Here is a 15,978-nt window from a genome sequence, read left to right as displayed (position 1 = left end):
TCCAGTTTGACCATCTGAGAGCTTCTCCTCAAACAATCTTCACTTACCTCTATACAATCACTAAGAAGAGGCACTGTGGTGTCCGCAGGGTTAATGTTGATTGTCTTTAGCTCTATAAGGTTATTTAAAGAATTCCCACCTGTAGAACATTGAAATAAACTGATTTTAAAGGCCATGTACCAACAACACACTTAAATACACTCCTATCTGAACACTAAGTTAAATAATCAATATAGGAGGAGAAGTGTGTTTAAAAAACCCCTACAGTTGAGTACAGTTAAATTTCACGTACCTGAAACCACAACAAGAGAGGGCATGTAGCTGCTGTCTGCAGGATCAACTATCATCTTCAGTCTGTGGACAACTACATCAGGGAAAATCTCTAAACGAATCCAGTGCTAGAAAATAAGTGGTCACATATTCAATGAAAATCCCCTTGACCACAAAATAAAAATAGTTATCTTACTGTTATTTATCATCTATATTGCCAGTCCTTTACTATAATTCACAAGAATTACAAACAATTGAGAATAATAAATCTTAGCAAACTTAAAAATCAGTATATTTAGAGGGGAACATACATCTAAATATACTTTAGACAAACTGTATTTGTAACATTGAGATGACAGGTAGTGCATAAAAAAAAACGTTACAAGATGCACTACAAGCCTTTTTAAAAAAAAAAAAAAACTGTGTGCCAGAGTTGGCATAGCATTCAGAAGTATGGCTCAAGCTTGCCTTTCCTTGTGAGCCAGAAGACTGCCAACATTGTTCACTGCCATCAATCAAACGTGAAGCCTGATTCACAGAAGACGACACATTCAAATTCTTAACAATTCGTGACCAGTCATCCAGTAGCATTCCTCGCTGACTGCTATGATGTCTCTTCAGCTGTTTTCCAGAACGCCCACAAAATACGGGAGACTGACCTATTTAATTCAAAAAGTTATACTATAAACCATGTATTGTTAAAGAAAATTACATTTCATAACAAAAAAAATAAAATAAAATACTATGACAAGAGCAAACATTCAAATCAGACTTCAAAATAAATACATAGTTATCAGATAGACTATTTAGCCCAAAACGTATTTGGAAGTGAAGCATGAGGATTTGGTCATGTTATTGCCATTAAAAGGACAACTTGAAGTGTAGTTCTTTTAAAAATGAATTAAAAATAGTTTCAAGCACTACACATATCCATGAGTCCTCATGCCCATTTTTGTGGTAGTCACATTTTCTTTTCTTTTTTCCCCCCCAATCTTCTCTGGTGCTGTATGTATGTTGTATGTCTGACTGTCACAAGGTGAACCCAAGTACAGGCCACTGAGGTGCAAACTTCACCAATGGAAGAAAGGATCTGAGAATCCCCTTCAAAATTCTGGTTGTTGTAGGGTGCATGAAGATTGTACAGTTATCCACTGGAGTATCAAAAGCACTGTCTGCTGCTAAATGAACTCACAGGGAACTGAACAAAAACCCAAAGACTTATGGGTAAGTAGATACTCTAAGATAGCAATAATTCCAGTGGAGTCCAGAGACAAATTGCTTTTTGATGAGTCCAAGCAGAGAAACGCTTCCATTTAGGTGAGTAACAGATTCTTGTAGACTTCTACTTTGGTTAAGGATGAATTGCACCCTCCCGGAACACAAGCCTTCTATCTCCAATACCCATCCAAACACCAGGCTCTGAACTGCAGCTGTCCTGGACTGGAGTGTGTGGCCTTGCCCCTGTGTTGCATTAGAAGATCTGGCAACATGGGTATGTTCTTGGACGGTCACACTGAGAGCTTCAACAGATCCACAAATCAGAACTGTCTTGGCCAGCTAGGTGCAATCACAGCGACTCCAGCTCTGTCTCGGAGGAACTTCTGTACAACCAAAGGAATTGGAGAGAGGCACGCCCCAAGCGACTCTTCCATAACATCAGAAGGGTATCTCCCAACGAGCCTTTGCCCAGGGCTGCTGTGGATCAGTACTGACAAAGTTTTCTGTTCACCTGTGAGGCAAGAAGGTCCCAGGCTGGCATTCCCCACTGAGCGAAGACATTGTTGAGAACCAACACCGTGAATAATGCATTTGTGACTTGGGTAAAAGTGTCTGCTCAGGTAGATTTTGCATCCCTGGTAAGTATGCAGCTGATAGGATTATGCGATGTTTGATCCACCAATCCCAGAGGACGACTGCCTCTATGCCAAAGGTGAGCAAACTACAGCCCTCAGGCCACATCCAGCCCGCAGGACCGTCCTGCCCGGCCCCTGAGCTTCCAGCTTCTAGCCCCCGGCCCCTCCCCTACTGTCACCTGTCCCCTGCAGCCTCAGCTCGCCGCTCTGCCAGCATTCTGGACAGCGAGCGCCTGCCGGGCAGCACGGCGGCGTGGCTGGCTCCGGCCAGATAGCGCAACTGCCAGTCCTGCCACTCTGAGCGGCATGGTAAGGGGGCAGGGAGTGGGGGGGTTGGATGAGGGGCAGGAGGTCCAGGGGGGCAGTCAGGGGACAGGGAGCAGTTGGATGGGGCAGACGTTCTGGGGGGAGGGTGCAGTCAGGGGATGGGGAACGGGGGGGTTGGATAGGTGTAGGAGTCCCGGGGGCCCTGTCAGGGGGCGGGGGTCTGGATAGAGGTTGGGGCAGTCAGGAGACAGGGACCAGGGGAGGTTGGATAAGGGGTGGGATCCGGGGGGGGCAGTCAGGGGATAAGGAGCGGGTGGGGGGGTTGAATGGGTCAGGAGTTCTGAGGGGGGGCAGTCAGAGGGCAAGAAGTTGGAGGAGGCAGATAGGGGGCAGGGGCCAGGCTGTTTGGGGCGGCACAGCCTTCCCTACCCAGTCCTCCATACAGTTTTGCAACCCCGATGTGGCCCTCGGGACAAAAAGTTTGCCCACCCCTGCTCTATGCACACAAAAAGAGAGATCTTGTTCTCCCTTACTTGTTTATATTAATCACTATTGCCATATTGTCCACATTATCCGAACATGTTTGGACTGGATGAGTGGGAGGAAGGCACTGCAGGCCCCACACACTGCCCTGCGTTCTAGTAAGCTGATGTGTAGTCTGGACCCCCAGAATCCAGACACCTTGTGACATATGATTGCCCATGCGCACACCACAACCCAGTGGAAGGCACCAGTAACGATGGTTGCGTCAGTTGCTGGTGTGAGAAAAGGAAGGCCTTACGTCAGTCTCTCTCAACTGGTTCCCCATAGGAGAACTAGTTCAGGAAAGTCAGATCACTCTGGGGACCTTGTCTTTTAATGAGCCACCTGTCCTTTCGTGTGCATTGGACATTAGTGATTATCAGCAGAGAATCTGCTTTAGCCACCTCCACATCCACACTAGGCCTGGAAATGTGAAGGAGGGAAAAATCATATGTCATTAAACATTAAGGTCTGGCTGATCTGAGAATCTTCAACACTTCAGAAATGGGTGGGAGGAAGGAGAAAGGCAAAGTCAAACGGTACAAGATCAGAGAAACTGGGGGTAAGGGGGCAGAAGAAAAATCTAAAGAAAAGAACTCATTGTAGATCGTAATTAATCAGGAACAGAGGAGCTCAGAACTGCTCTGGGTGCCTATTCCTGCTTCAGAAGCAAAATATTTTACTGGATTACCAGCAGATTGGTCACTGGGAGGGGTGTCCTTATTTCTCAGACTTCTGAATAGTCTCCAGGCCATGCAGAGGAATAACCTCCACCCATTTTCAAGGTCACAATGTTGTTCTAGAGCAATTAAGGGCTGAGCTGGCATGCTCCTTTTGAAGAGGAACTGCAAAAAACCTAGGTGCACTATCTTCATCTGATGGCATGAAGGAGCTATAAATGTGTTTGGATTGGCAGTGGAGGGCAGTAAGATAAAGTCATCATTTCATTTTATTCCCACTCTTGTTGCAAACTCAATTCTGACTAACAGGGAGTAACTGTCACTTAACACTACTTTAAATATCATTTAGCACACAAATATGAGCCATTTAAAAATTTTTACTCAAGAGCCTATCAAAATTAATCATGCAGAATTACCCTCAGAAAAGCTTAAAGGGGCATTCTGATGCATTCAGTATTGAACTGCAACATAAGGTCCTAATTTGTACTAAACAATTCATTTCCTACTAAGCTAGTTACAATGTTAAACTGCTTAATCTAATAAAATTAAGCCTAAAAACATGATTTCAAGAGGTATTTAATGCATTTTAAATTAATGTCAGCAATTTCCAGTCTTGAAATATACCTGGTTCATTTATTCTGCCGAAAGTATGCCGGGTGTTATGCTTTCTGGTTTTGAAACAGGTTTCACAAAAGTCAAAGTCATCACAGTTTCTACATTTGAACCTAGGCCCATTGATAGGAAACATCTGACAGCCATCACACCTGATTTTAACAAAGAGACAATTAATATGGTCGATCTGAAAAAATTATAAGATATAATATATTGTTACACAGATTCTCATGGCACAGAATTTATTGTAACAGCATTCATAAATGAAGAGGTTTCTTTATTCCTTCCCTCCACAGTCCCTTCAGCTTGTGGACAAAACTGCACACAGTTTTTTATTATACTTATCTAAGAAATTTCAATTATGATAGTAAAGTTATATGCCAAGTGGTTCAAGAAATGATAAAAATGAAAACTAACTTACGTGACCCCTGGATGAATGCTGGGGACCAATTCCATTTCTGACAATAAACCAGTCCAGTGAGACTGCTGAGGGAAGTCTACGATGACATCTTTTCCATTGGCACTAAAAGCTGTGACAAAACATGCAGAGACAGATAATTTTGTGAAAATATCTAAAAAAATTAATTAGAAATGGCTACAGTCTACTAGCCAAAATTGCTTTTTATAAGCGATTCCTTCTAGGAGGTTAGGATTTATTTCAGAATGCATCTTTATTCCAATGGAATCATCTGTCTAGTCAAAGTAATCAAAAAATAAAAATTATTTAAATGTTTTGCCAGCTTTTACTTATTTAACACGTGCACTGTGGCCTAGCTTTGTTCCTTCACGGCATTATTTGAAACAATATTTGCATTACCTATTTTTCCTAATGCACACATTAACTTGCACAGTTTAGAAATTTTATGAGCTTCTCAAAGAATATCAGGAAAGAAACAATACAACTATGCGTGGAAAGATTAAATTTATATCAATAAATGTCAATTTCACTGTACACATACAAACCAGCAAAAAAAATTATTTCCGTCAATCAAAATATACTTGATAGGCAAAGAAAGAAAAATACTGCTTGAGAATTTAAGAGTTAGATTTAAGGATATTTACTTTGTATATTTTGACATGATGTTGACAATTTGTGTTTTAATTGTTATAAAACTAACATTTTAAATTTCAGAATCTACTCTCATTAAATATTTGTCTGACCCTCCCAAAATTTCCCACAACTGAAAACTTGATAAAAATAGAAAAAAAATGCTTAAATTTATAAACTTTGCCACAACTGTTTGGTAGGCAACAAAGATTAAGCCTGGCAAATGGTGTCGTGTATGCATGAGGCCAAGTGGCCGAGGAGGGAAAGAGAAATTCTGATTGATGTTCCGGGTCTGAAAGTGACTTGATGTATCAGAGCACTTGGGGCCTGAAACCTCTTGCTGTGCTTGAGTCCAACGTCTCGTGGATGTCAATGTGAATTTTTCATGATTGATCCAGACACCTGCAGAAGGCTGAGCAGAACACTGGTTACCCACTGGACTTTCTCATAGGAATTGCCTGTCAGATGCCAGTTGTTCCACACCCTCATGAATTCTGGCGGGGAAAAGAGCAGCAGATGCTGCAATTGGCAGAAATATGAGCCTCACCCAGGCAATAAAGGCAACATTGATATTCATTATTCACCAAAAAGGAGTGAGGGCAGTTTTTGAATCTCAGGACCCTGGGCATAATTCAAGACTTCTCAGGGGAAAAAGTCCCCAGGTGGGGAAGAAAATGTGGCAAAGCACTATCTAACTATACTATGTTAGACTATACTATAAAGACTACTAAAACTACAAAAAAACTAACTATATACAATATCTTACAGCAATGACACAGTATAAAAAGGGAGCCAAAGACACCAAAGATTCTGACTCAACCCATAAAGCAATAAGAAAGAACTGGAGATGCATTGGACTGCACCACCTTTTATGCCCTCGGTTTAGAGCACAAGGAGAGCTACGTTGCATGTGCAAGCCAACAGATGCTGGTTGCAAAAAATTCTGGACTCAAGCACATGGTGCACATGTGTATCCCTGTGGAATACACACAGGGACCATCACTCAAAGAACTCTGAAGCAGATGAAGAAACATATAGGAAAAGGTGTATAGTTGTGTTTATTATTTAGTCTAGATCTGTGTATTGCTAATGAGGCTAAGTAAAGAATAATGGTGTTTAGAATCCTGTGCAAAATCTACCTGTGTATGTGTCTGTTGGCTTTCATTGTCACATGCCCATGAAGAATTAAATTGTAAACCCTGAGCACCCACATGACATGAGTTCTGGCTGTGTGTTCTAAAGCTCTGAGGAGTCAGCACAGGTCCCAAGGGCTAGGTAGCTGGACTACAGGATCTCGTTTCTTAGAAGAGGTGCTAGACAAAGGATCTGCACCTTGAGAGAGTGTGCTTTCAGACCCCAGCCAGGAGCAGTGCCTTGACTCTGTTCAGGCTCAAGAGGCTTCAAGAGCGCACAGGTCCTACTGAGGTGGTCTCCAAACACAACAGTCTAGTGAGTGTCCATAGCTGGGGAAGCTCTACTAGAGCTGGGTGTGAGACACCACCACACACCAGTTCTAACGTGTAAAAGTACCTTTGAGAAAGCAGATCAAAGTATTAACAAAAAGGGGACAGAAGAGCATTTGTGTTTCCAGCTCACACTGGGCAACAACAAAAAAATATAGTCTCTTTGATCATTATACAGTCTTCCGCAGGGCAACATCAGCTGTTGCTGTGCCAAAAGTTTCTCTTCCTTTCATTTTATAAAGCAAGAATAATATCCATATAGTTTAAAATGTGTAATTTTTTTTTTCATTTTTGGAAGTCTACATTACCTTTTACAACCCCCACGCTCCTGTGAGTAACAGATCCCCATTTGTATTTGGGTGTAGTAACTGAGGTTTTCACATGCACTTTGTCACCAATCTTAATGTGAGAAGGAGAACTCTGTGGTGGGAATCCTAGAAGTTTAAAAAATAAGCACATGTTATTTTTTAAGCTTGCATTCTCCTTTGACATACTGTACAGATACTTACAAGACCAGTGGTCCTCAAACTGTGGGACGCACCCTCCAAATGTTCATGGGGGAGGTGGCTGAAATACGGCGGGGCCAAGGCCAGCCCCCACGGGGATCGGGGAAGGAGTGCCACACAGCCCTGCTCTGCTGCCAGACCAGCTCAGACCCCAGCCACAGTTCCATATCACCCCCGGCCCAGCTTCGTCCCCAGCCACAACTCCACTCCAACCCCAGCGAAAACCCAGCTCCGGACCCAGCCAGAGCTCCACTCCCACGCCCTGCTCTGCCCCCAGGCCAGTGCTGCCTCTAGCTTCAGCTCCTTCCCCATACCCAGTTCTGCTCCTCACTCCACCTTCAGCCCAAGCTGCTTTGCTGAGCCAACTGTGCAGTAATGGAGTAAGGGCACGGACAGATTCCACTGCTGGTAAGAGGAGGCGCAACAGGAAAAGTTTGGGCACCCCTGTACTAAACAGCAGTTAATGAATATTCAACTCACCTACAAGCTCAACGTGGATATATCTGACCCAGTAAGTGCCACCCTTTTGTTGCCAATCACATTGCACATTGAGGTCATGTAGTCCATCTCGATCCAATTTAATAACTTTACCTACATCTCCTTCACAAACTTCCTCATAGGTCCTGCAGCATCTAACCATCATCCCCACCTAGGCAAAACAAGATAATAAAATCCCATAAAGCCTGCAGTTAAAGGAGCGCTTAGGGGAAAGTAACATTCCACACAGCTTTAACCACCATGCTTACCTGAATGTTCTCTCGCACATACACAGCATAATCATCATTACTTAAGAAATCAGCTCGTTTCTTGTAAGTTTGGCTCTCTGTAACAACAGCACCACTAGACTGTAAAAGAACACACACAACAAAGAGTGAAGTTTTCAAAGTGTGTAGTTGCTTTCAGTGGAGAGAAATAAGCACATTGCAGGGATTGTGAAGATAAAGAACAAGGAAACAGGATAACTCTGTGATTCAACTCACTAAAGAGCTAGCATTTATGGTCTGCTGCACTTGAGACTATGGCTTAGTACCCAGAATCACTGGGCAAGCTGAGTAATAGCAAGTTTCCAGGCCTCCTGAAGCAAGCCAAAGAGTTACTATTATAAAAACTGCTCAAAAAACGAAAGTGGGGGGAGGGAAACAGCAAACAAATCTTTTTAATTTAAGCCACCTACTCAACCTTGATATATCTACATTTTTTTCTCCATACGTTTTTCCTGTGAAGAAATGGTGGGTGAAATTTTGGTGACATTGTTTATTTGTTTTACTCTTTGAGATTATAAATATGCTTAGTATTGTAAACACTGTAATGTGCGGTTAACAGAACCAAAGTTAACAAATGGGGTCACACTACTCTTCTCAGGGAATTCTCTCTTTCAAGATCCGAAGGTGTCATCTAAAGAAAATATGGCAGGAAAGACTTTCATTTTCAGTGACAATTCAAGACAAGTTATTGTTGTTTCAGCACAAAGAGTAAATGTTCTAAATGGCACATTAAAGGCAAATGTATAGAATTATAAACTTGCTCAGGTTATCAATTTGGATAATTTACCACTAAATTCAGGGCTTATCTTCTTCCCAGATAGTATGCATCCTTTCCTATTGTGATTATGAAATCAATCACAAGCCAGTACATCTGAGACTCGGGAATCTGAGGAAACCAAGAATACTGCAGATATTCCTCTTGACTGCTATTTACTGCTATAACTTCTGATACACAGATTTAGGTTTCCTGAAAGCATACAGAAAAATAGTGCAATTCATAGTCAGAACTGCGATGGGTGACACTGTTAGTTTGATAGGCCACTTTATGGTCTTTGCCTTTGAAAGCATAGTTTTTATAAACAAAAAAATTAAGTGATTTCACTTGTGGCTTTCAGTGCCATACAAGTCATGCTTTGAGTAGCCAAAGTATCATACTTTTATTTTTCAAATCACTGGGGAAGGAGAAGGAGAGACACTTTAAAAATGTCTAAATTTCAAATTCAGTCAAGGTTGATGTAGTTCCCAAAATAGGCTAAACTGAATGTTTGCAATCATTCCTGAAGCCTGAACTATCCGACACACTGGTGACACTGAAAAGCTCGTTAATGCACTAGCAAAGTGTGTTGTCTACTGTAAAAATTCACAGGTGTAATTTCCTATAAGAAATATATGACCAGTAATTATGGTCTACAGTTCAGTATTGAAGAAAAAAGCCAAGTGAAATGCTATAGATGCAGGTCTTTCAAAACTTAAAACTGTTGATGAACAGATTTGATGGGGGTAGCATGACACCCTTACACTATCCACATTTGTAAGTAAAGGATATAATTACACATCTTGAAATCTATATAGCATATTTTTAAATCAATTTTTGAATGACTGTAAATACTAACGACAGGACAAGCAGCCTCAGCTTCTTCCACATCTTCTACCATCTCCTCATCTGAATATTCATCAGACACAGTATCAGCATCTGAGAGATCAGTAATCTGGACATCAGGGTGATCCAACAGCCAACCAACCAAGGCTTCCACTCCTAGCAGAGAAAACAATGAGCCATCCAAATTAATATGGGCTTCTTTGGTATGTCTCACAGAGGTTTAAATTCTCCGTACTAGTATCATTTTAGTCTGTTAATTTCATGGTAATTATGTAAAATACCTGGTAATCCAGAAGCACTTCCAGAGGTCCCTGAGAGCGACTTCAGTGCAAATTCAATATTTTTCCTAGGAAATCCCATTTCCATAAGCTGAACTACAATAGGGAGGGGTGGAATGGGAGATTGCTTGCGTTTCTTCACTTTTGCAGGTCGGATATGCTGCACTGTGATGGGTGTTGTGGCCTCACTGGAGCTACAGTCTTCAAACAGTGGAGTGGAAGGATGAGTGGACTCCACAGCTAGATACTGGCACACTGCCAAAGCAGCAGCCTAAATGAAGACAAGTAAACACACACTGAAGTCTATGTGGAACTAGCAATCTACATGTACTGTACACCAGTAAATGTTCAGCTTCATTTACAGAATCTTTGAAAAATGAGAAGAGTAGAAAATAATAGTCATCAATAGGAATTTGAATTAGAGTGCTCAGTAGAAAGTTTTAAATGAGGAAAAAACACGGATTGTACCTCAAGCTCTTGTTTGTCAAATATTGCTTTCACAGGCGATGGCTGGGTAGCAGCTGTCAGAAGCTGCTGTAAGAGGATCATGGGAGGTTGAGGTCCTTCAGGAGACATATCTCCTATGTCAGGGGATGCAACTGCTCCATCCTCTGAAATAAACAAGTGAGTTTTAGTCAATAAAATTACAATTAATATAAGGTAAATTACGCTGAGTTAAAGTGCCTTGTGGATCAAATGTACAAAGGAATGATGTCCACCACATTCCATCTCAAATTTTGGTGTGCATTTAGAAGGAAGCATGTGCAGTACAGCACATTTCCTGAACACAAGCCTCAAAGGAGCTAAACTTCTAGTCAAACACTTACTTTACTACCATATCTAGAGCTAGTCTGGTAGAAGCCACTTGGCATAGTGGACATCCACTATTAAGCTTGAATTCTTATCTTACAAGACCTGCCATTATTACAAAAGGAAGTATACTACGCTCTTGGAAAACACTTGGTATAGTTCTTGAGTTACCTCTCCCTCTGACTGATGGGGAGAGCATGTTTGATAGGCTCTGGATGTAGGGTGACCAGACGTCCCGATTTTATCAGGACTGTCCCGATATTTACTTGTTTGTCCCGCGTCCCGACCAATGTTCAGTCGGGACGCGAATTGTCCCCGATATTTTGCCCTCCATGCTAGGCACATATTTTGCCCTCCGTGCCCTTCTGCCCCTCCCCGACTCCGCCCCCTCACTGCCCCATTGGATCCCTCCCCACCTTCCCACCCTTACCCCGCCCTCTCACTGCCCCATTGGATCCCTCCCCAAGTCCCCGCCCTAGCCCCGCTCTTCCCCAAGCACACCGCATTCCTCCTCGTCACCCCTCCCTCCCAGGCTTGCACTAATCAGGTGTACTGCAGCGCAAGCCCTGGAGGGAGCGGGAAGAAGCAAGACGTGGCACCCAGCTCAGGTGAGGTGGAGCGAAGGCAAGCTGGTGCGGGGGGAGGCATGGCGTGGAGCTGCTGGTTGGTGCTCAGCCCCTACCAATTTTTTCTATGCTCCGGCTTTTTTTTTTTTTTTTTGCTTTTGTTTTTTCCTCCACCGCTGGCTCTTGGGTTTGTTGTTTTTTTTTTGCACCGCTGGCACCCGATATTTCACATCTCTTATCTGGTCACCCTATCTGGATGGAGCCCTCTCTCTCCCTAGCAAGAGGGAGAGTCATTAAAAGAATATTCTATGACCTCAGAGATCACCACTCCTCCAAAAGAGTCATTTTGACTGACTGGGTTTGGATTCTGTACTTTTGAAGGACATTCTCCCGTCGCTCCAGTAGTAGAAGCAAGCAATGAAATATATACTGACTCAACATTTGGTGCCCAAGACCAGTAATAGCTGATACGCTCTCAAACCAGAAAAGACTAGAAAGAAATATTAAATAAAATAGAGATGTCCCAGCATTCCATTTTCCCCATACTACTAATATAGCACTTGTTTCTAGCTCTGACGAGTTAGAGGATATCAAATTTTAAAATGACATCAATCTGATCATCTTGCCTTTTCCAACATTCAGTTGAGTTTCAACATGATTTTAGCAGATGCTAGCACAGGAGCCATAGAACCAGCAATCGTTACTTTATACAATCAGAGAAAACTTTAAAACCCTGCTTTCAGGAGGCATTAAAGTATTAATCTTCATTTTTTTGTAACTACTGAACCATCAGTTGCTAAAAAAATCAGTTAAGCAAAGTGAAAGCAAGATGATAATTAGAATTTTGTGATAAAGCTGGTTACCTAATTTATTAATACCTGTTCATTTCTTATTGGTTACTGAATGTTAACATTTGTAAAACCTCAGCAGTTGCACAAAATACAGTAGAACCTCAGTTACAAATGCCTCAGGAATGGAGGTTGTTCATAACTCTGAACAAAATGTTATGGTTGTTCTTTTAAAAGTTTACAAGTGAACTTTGACTTAATATCACTGAGATTTTATTATGCAGAAGAAAAATGCTGCTTTTAACTATCTTAGTTTGAACTAAACAAGTTCTTACCTTGTCAAATCTTTTTTTTTTAAACTTCCCCCACTTTTTTTTTTTTTTTTTTTTTTTTTTTTTTAGTAGTTTACATTTAACACAGTACTGTACTGTATTTGCTGCTTCTTTTTTTTGGCTATTGCTGCTGCCTATTTGCGTACCTCCGGTTCCAAATGAGGTGTGTGGTTGACCTGTCAGTTTGCACCTCTGGTGTTCGTAACTCTGAGGTTCAACTGTATATGTAAGTTTAAAATTTTAGAGTGTATCTCTCCATTGTGTTCCATATCCTAGTGACTTAAGAAGGGGCATCTGGTGATGACTTGAGCAGTTCTCATCCACATGTTTAAGAGGAGCCGAATGAATTAAAGTGCAATAGACATTAGACTTCCTTTTCTCCACCATCCCCCAAGACCACTATTTTCTGCACTTAATTTCAACCCACAGCGTGTAGCTCCTCTTGAAGTAGAAAGAGGAACTGCTTAAGACATCAATCACCACTTTGAAGATGACAGAAGGAGCCATAACAAGAGGTACAAATGTGTTTTATTTAAATTTTGGGGTAGCATTGAGAAGCGTTTACAAGTTAGTATTCAAACAACAACAATATTAAAGAGTCATATTAAATATGTAAGAGTCATAAGTTAGGTGATCAACACTTTAGTGTCCAAAATCTATGCCTGCCTAATGAGGCATCTTTAAGAAACAAACTAGTAGTTTTTAAACTGCAATATGTGTTTTAACTGTGTATATTTCTTACTGATAAGATCTGATTTTTTTGGGGAGGGGGGAAGGGTTTTTATGTTGCTTTGAATGTTGTATCTAGAAACAGGATAACACTTTCAGGACCAGTAAATATTTTCAAAAACTATTTCTAAATTATCATCTCTGAGTCTTTGAAGCCAAAAGCCTGAGTTCTGTCCTCAGACCACAACATGCAAGGTACATACTCATCAGGTATACTTGCTGAATAACATCATCACACAACCCGTAACCACACATATTAGTTACATTTTAAACTAGAGAGGACATTGAAGATGACATTTTATTTTGAAGACTAATAATCAGCAAGAGGTTAAATATTGCAAAGCATGTGGCTGACAGGATAACAAATGCATCTTGTTACAATAAAAAGCTGTACCTGTGGGAATCGATCCAGCCTCTTGTACAGCTGGTTGAGATAAGATCTGCCTTAATTTATCCTGGTGAGATAGCAGAGCTCGACCTGCTTTCAATATGTACAGTTTTAACTGTTGGCATCTCAGCAGATCCAAATCCACTTGACCTATCAAAAACATTAAATGCCCATTAGCCAGAAAGCAATAGTATTCAAAGTAACATAAGCAAACATTTATTTTTACAATCTGATGATCCCATCACAAAAATACATTTTTAGTACTGACAGTCATGAATGGTAAGCTCAAACAAGATGAAAGGACTAAAATATAAAAAGTTCAAGTGCATCATTATAAGAAACCCACACTGGACCTACTCCAGATGTCAATACTAAGACAGTGCCTCCCAGCTGTCATGCAGTTGGTGGACTTCAGGTCTGTCTAGATGAACAGTTAGTGGGTGGCACTGTAGGGTGCTATTCTACAGCGTACTAACGTACTGTGAACCAACACTTTTTGTATAGGCGCCACAACCATGCACTGATGTACGGCCAATGTGCAGTAGGAAACTTTTAGTGCACAGTAGCGGGATCCACACACACAGCTGGTGAACGGCACGCTATCGTGTATTTACTCCACAGCTTGACATGCACTGAGTCACACACACAGTTTAAAATGCAACAGATTAGAGCAGACTAGATAGATATCAGGTGCATCAACTATTTTCAGACAATTCAATACACGACAAAGACTCCAGCCTCAAACTACATTTACATCATAGACAGCAGCCATTCTTCCAGCCAAGATATAAACTGGATTCCCTCTACAGCGCATCAATGCACTTCCTTGCATACTTGCATGTGTTTCTCCAACATACAACTCTTACTACCACTTACCCCAAAGTGGAGCATGTGCCTTCATATATCGCTTCCTACTCAATGCTGACCATGTAGAAAACAACTTTCCACAGAACTTCTGTACCTTCCTAATATCTATTTAATGTTTACAATATTTTCCAGAGAAGGGTAACGTATGACAAACAGGAAACTGTACCTGAAAGACCCTGGTTGGGAGACTTCATTCTGTGTTTTTCTACTTTACTTCCGGCCAAGTTTACCAGCTGAGCCCAGACAGACAACATGGGTTCAGTGAATGGCAAGTTGTTCACATTAAAAGCCACCACTGGAAGCTAAAAGAACCAAAAAGTTACGCATTTTTCAAATCTTTAGAAATGCATAAAAACGTATCCTCTTAAAATATAAACAATCCATAACTAGTGTTTATTTAATTACTCTTGAACTGGAACAACCGAAGAGGACTTCTGTCTCTAAAAACACTCAGAAAATAAAGGAGCTGCTAGGACTGTAGTCATATGTAGAGGGATCTGAGCATCACTGTCAGAAAGGAAAAGCAGATAACATGAGCATCAACTGCAACCCCTGCAACAGATTGGGGCTTTAAGTGCACGGGAGCCTTTTATGCTGTGACTTCACAAGGCAAAAAAGGGTGTGTTAACTCAAGGTAAAATCCTAATGAACACAAGGCAGTTTCTAGTTTTCACACCAATTAGCTGAGACTATGGTGTATCCTAGCCTTTAACTCAACTTGCTTATTAACATGAAAAAGAACAGTTACCTGTTCCGTAATTGGCGTTCGAGATGTGTTGCTCCTCTCTATTCCACAGTCGGTGTGTGTGCTCGCCATGTGCACCGGGGCCGGAAGTTTTTCCCTTAGCAGTACCTGTACTGGGGGAGCACCGCTGCGACTCCTGGAGAGACGCCTGTATATCGTGCTATAGCGGGAGCTATGGGCTCCCCCCACCCTCGGTTCCTTCTTGCCGGACAACTCCGACAGAGGGGAAAAGGAGGGTGGGATGTGGAATAGACAGGAGCAACACATCTCGAAGAACGCCAGTTATGGAAAAGGTAACTCTCCTTTCTTCTTCGAGTGATTGTTCCTGCGTATTCCACAGTAGGTGATTCCAAGCAATATCTGTTGGAGGTGGGTAGGACCTCACGATGGTTCAGGACAAAGTACTGCCCTGCCGAACCCAGCGTCATCCCTAGACTGGGAGACAATCGCGTAATGCAAAGTAAATGTGTGAACTGAGGCCCACGTGGCCGCCCTACAAATGTCCTGGATGGGGACATTGGCAACGTAGGCAGCTGATGAGGCCTGAGCCCTCGTAGAGTGTGCCCTTACAATCGATGGTGGGGGAATCCCTGCCAAATCATAACACGTGCGTATGCACCAGGTGATCCAGCGGGAAAGCCGCTGGGTGGAAATGGGTTGCCCCTTAGCCCGTTCGGCCGAGGCAATAAAGAGTTGAGAGGACGTCCAGAACGGTTTAGTCCGATCCAGAAAAAAAGCCAACGTCCTACGCACATTGAGCATGTGGAGGCGGCATTCCTCACTAGAGGAGTGGGGCTTGGGACACAGCGTACGGGAATGAACGGTCAAGGCCCTTCAGGAAACGGGAGGTCATTGAGTGGGAGAAGACCGAGTGGCCTTGCACCGGCGGG

The 15,978-nt window shown here is 42.1% G+C and overlaps 1 protein-coding gene across 3 annotated transcripts in view; it reads right to left on the bottom strand.

Annotated features, from left to right (window-relative positions):
* The window catches only part of HERC2 (HECT and RLD domain containing E3 ubiquitin protein ligase 2), a 209,120-nt gene that overhangs the window by 63,376 nt on the left and 129,766 nt on the right, over positions 1 to 15,978 (bottom strand). For all 3 annotated transcript variants that reach the window (XM_065591123.1, XM_065591131.1, XM_065591128.1), the window contains exons 43-55: positions 14,510 to 14,645; positions 13,483 to 13,626; positions 10,332 to 10,474; positions 9,867 to 10,134; positions 9,599 to 9,741; positions 7,968 to 8,066; positions 7,702 to 7,870; positions 7,024 to 7,149; positions 4,626 to 4,734; positions 4,217 to 4,356; positions 739 to 929; positions 293 to 398; positions 48 to 139 (exon numbers count right to left, since the gene is read on the bottom strand). In XM_065591123.1, coding sequence (XP_065447195.1) covers positions 48 to 139; positions 293 to 398; positions 739 to 929; positions 4,217 to 4,356; positions 4,626 to 4,734; positions 7,024 to 7,149; positions 7,702 to 7,870; positions 7,968 to 8,066; positions 9,599 to 9,741; positions 9,867 to 10,134; positions 10,332 to 10,474; positions 13,483 to 13,626; positions 14,510 to 14,645 — 1,866 coding nt within the window. The remainder of the gene's footprint in view (positions 1 to 47; positions 140 to 292; positions 399 to 738; positions 930 to 4,216; positions 4,357 to 4,625; positions 4,735 to 7,023; positions 7,150 to 7,701; positions 7,871 to 7,967; positions 8,067 to 9,598; positions 9,742 to 9,866; positions 10,135 to 10,331; positions 10,475 to 13,482; positions 13,627 to 14,509; positions 14,646 to 15,978) is intronic.

This window comes from Chrysemys picta, chromosome 1, assembly GCF_011386835.1.
Source record: "Chrysemys picta bellii isolate R12L10 chromosome 1, ASM1138683v2, whole genome shotgun sequence".
NCBI lineage: Eukaryota > Metazoa > Chordata > Testudines > Emydidae > Chrysemys > Chrysemys picta.
This window is presented reverse-complemented; position numbering and strand designations above follow the sequence as displayed.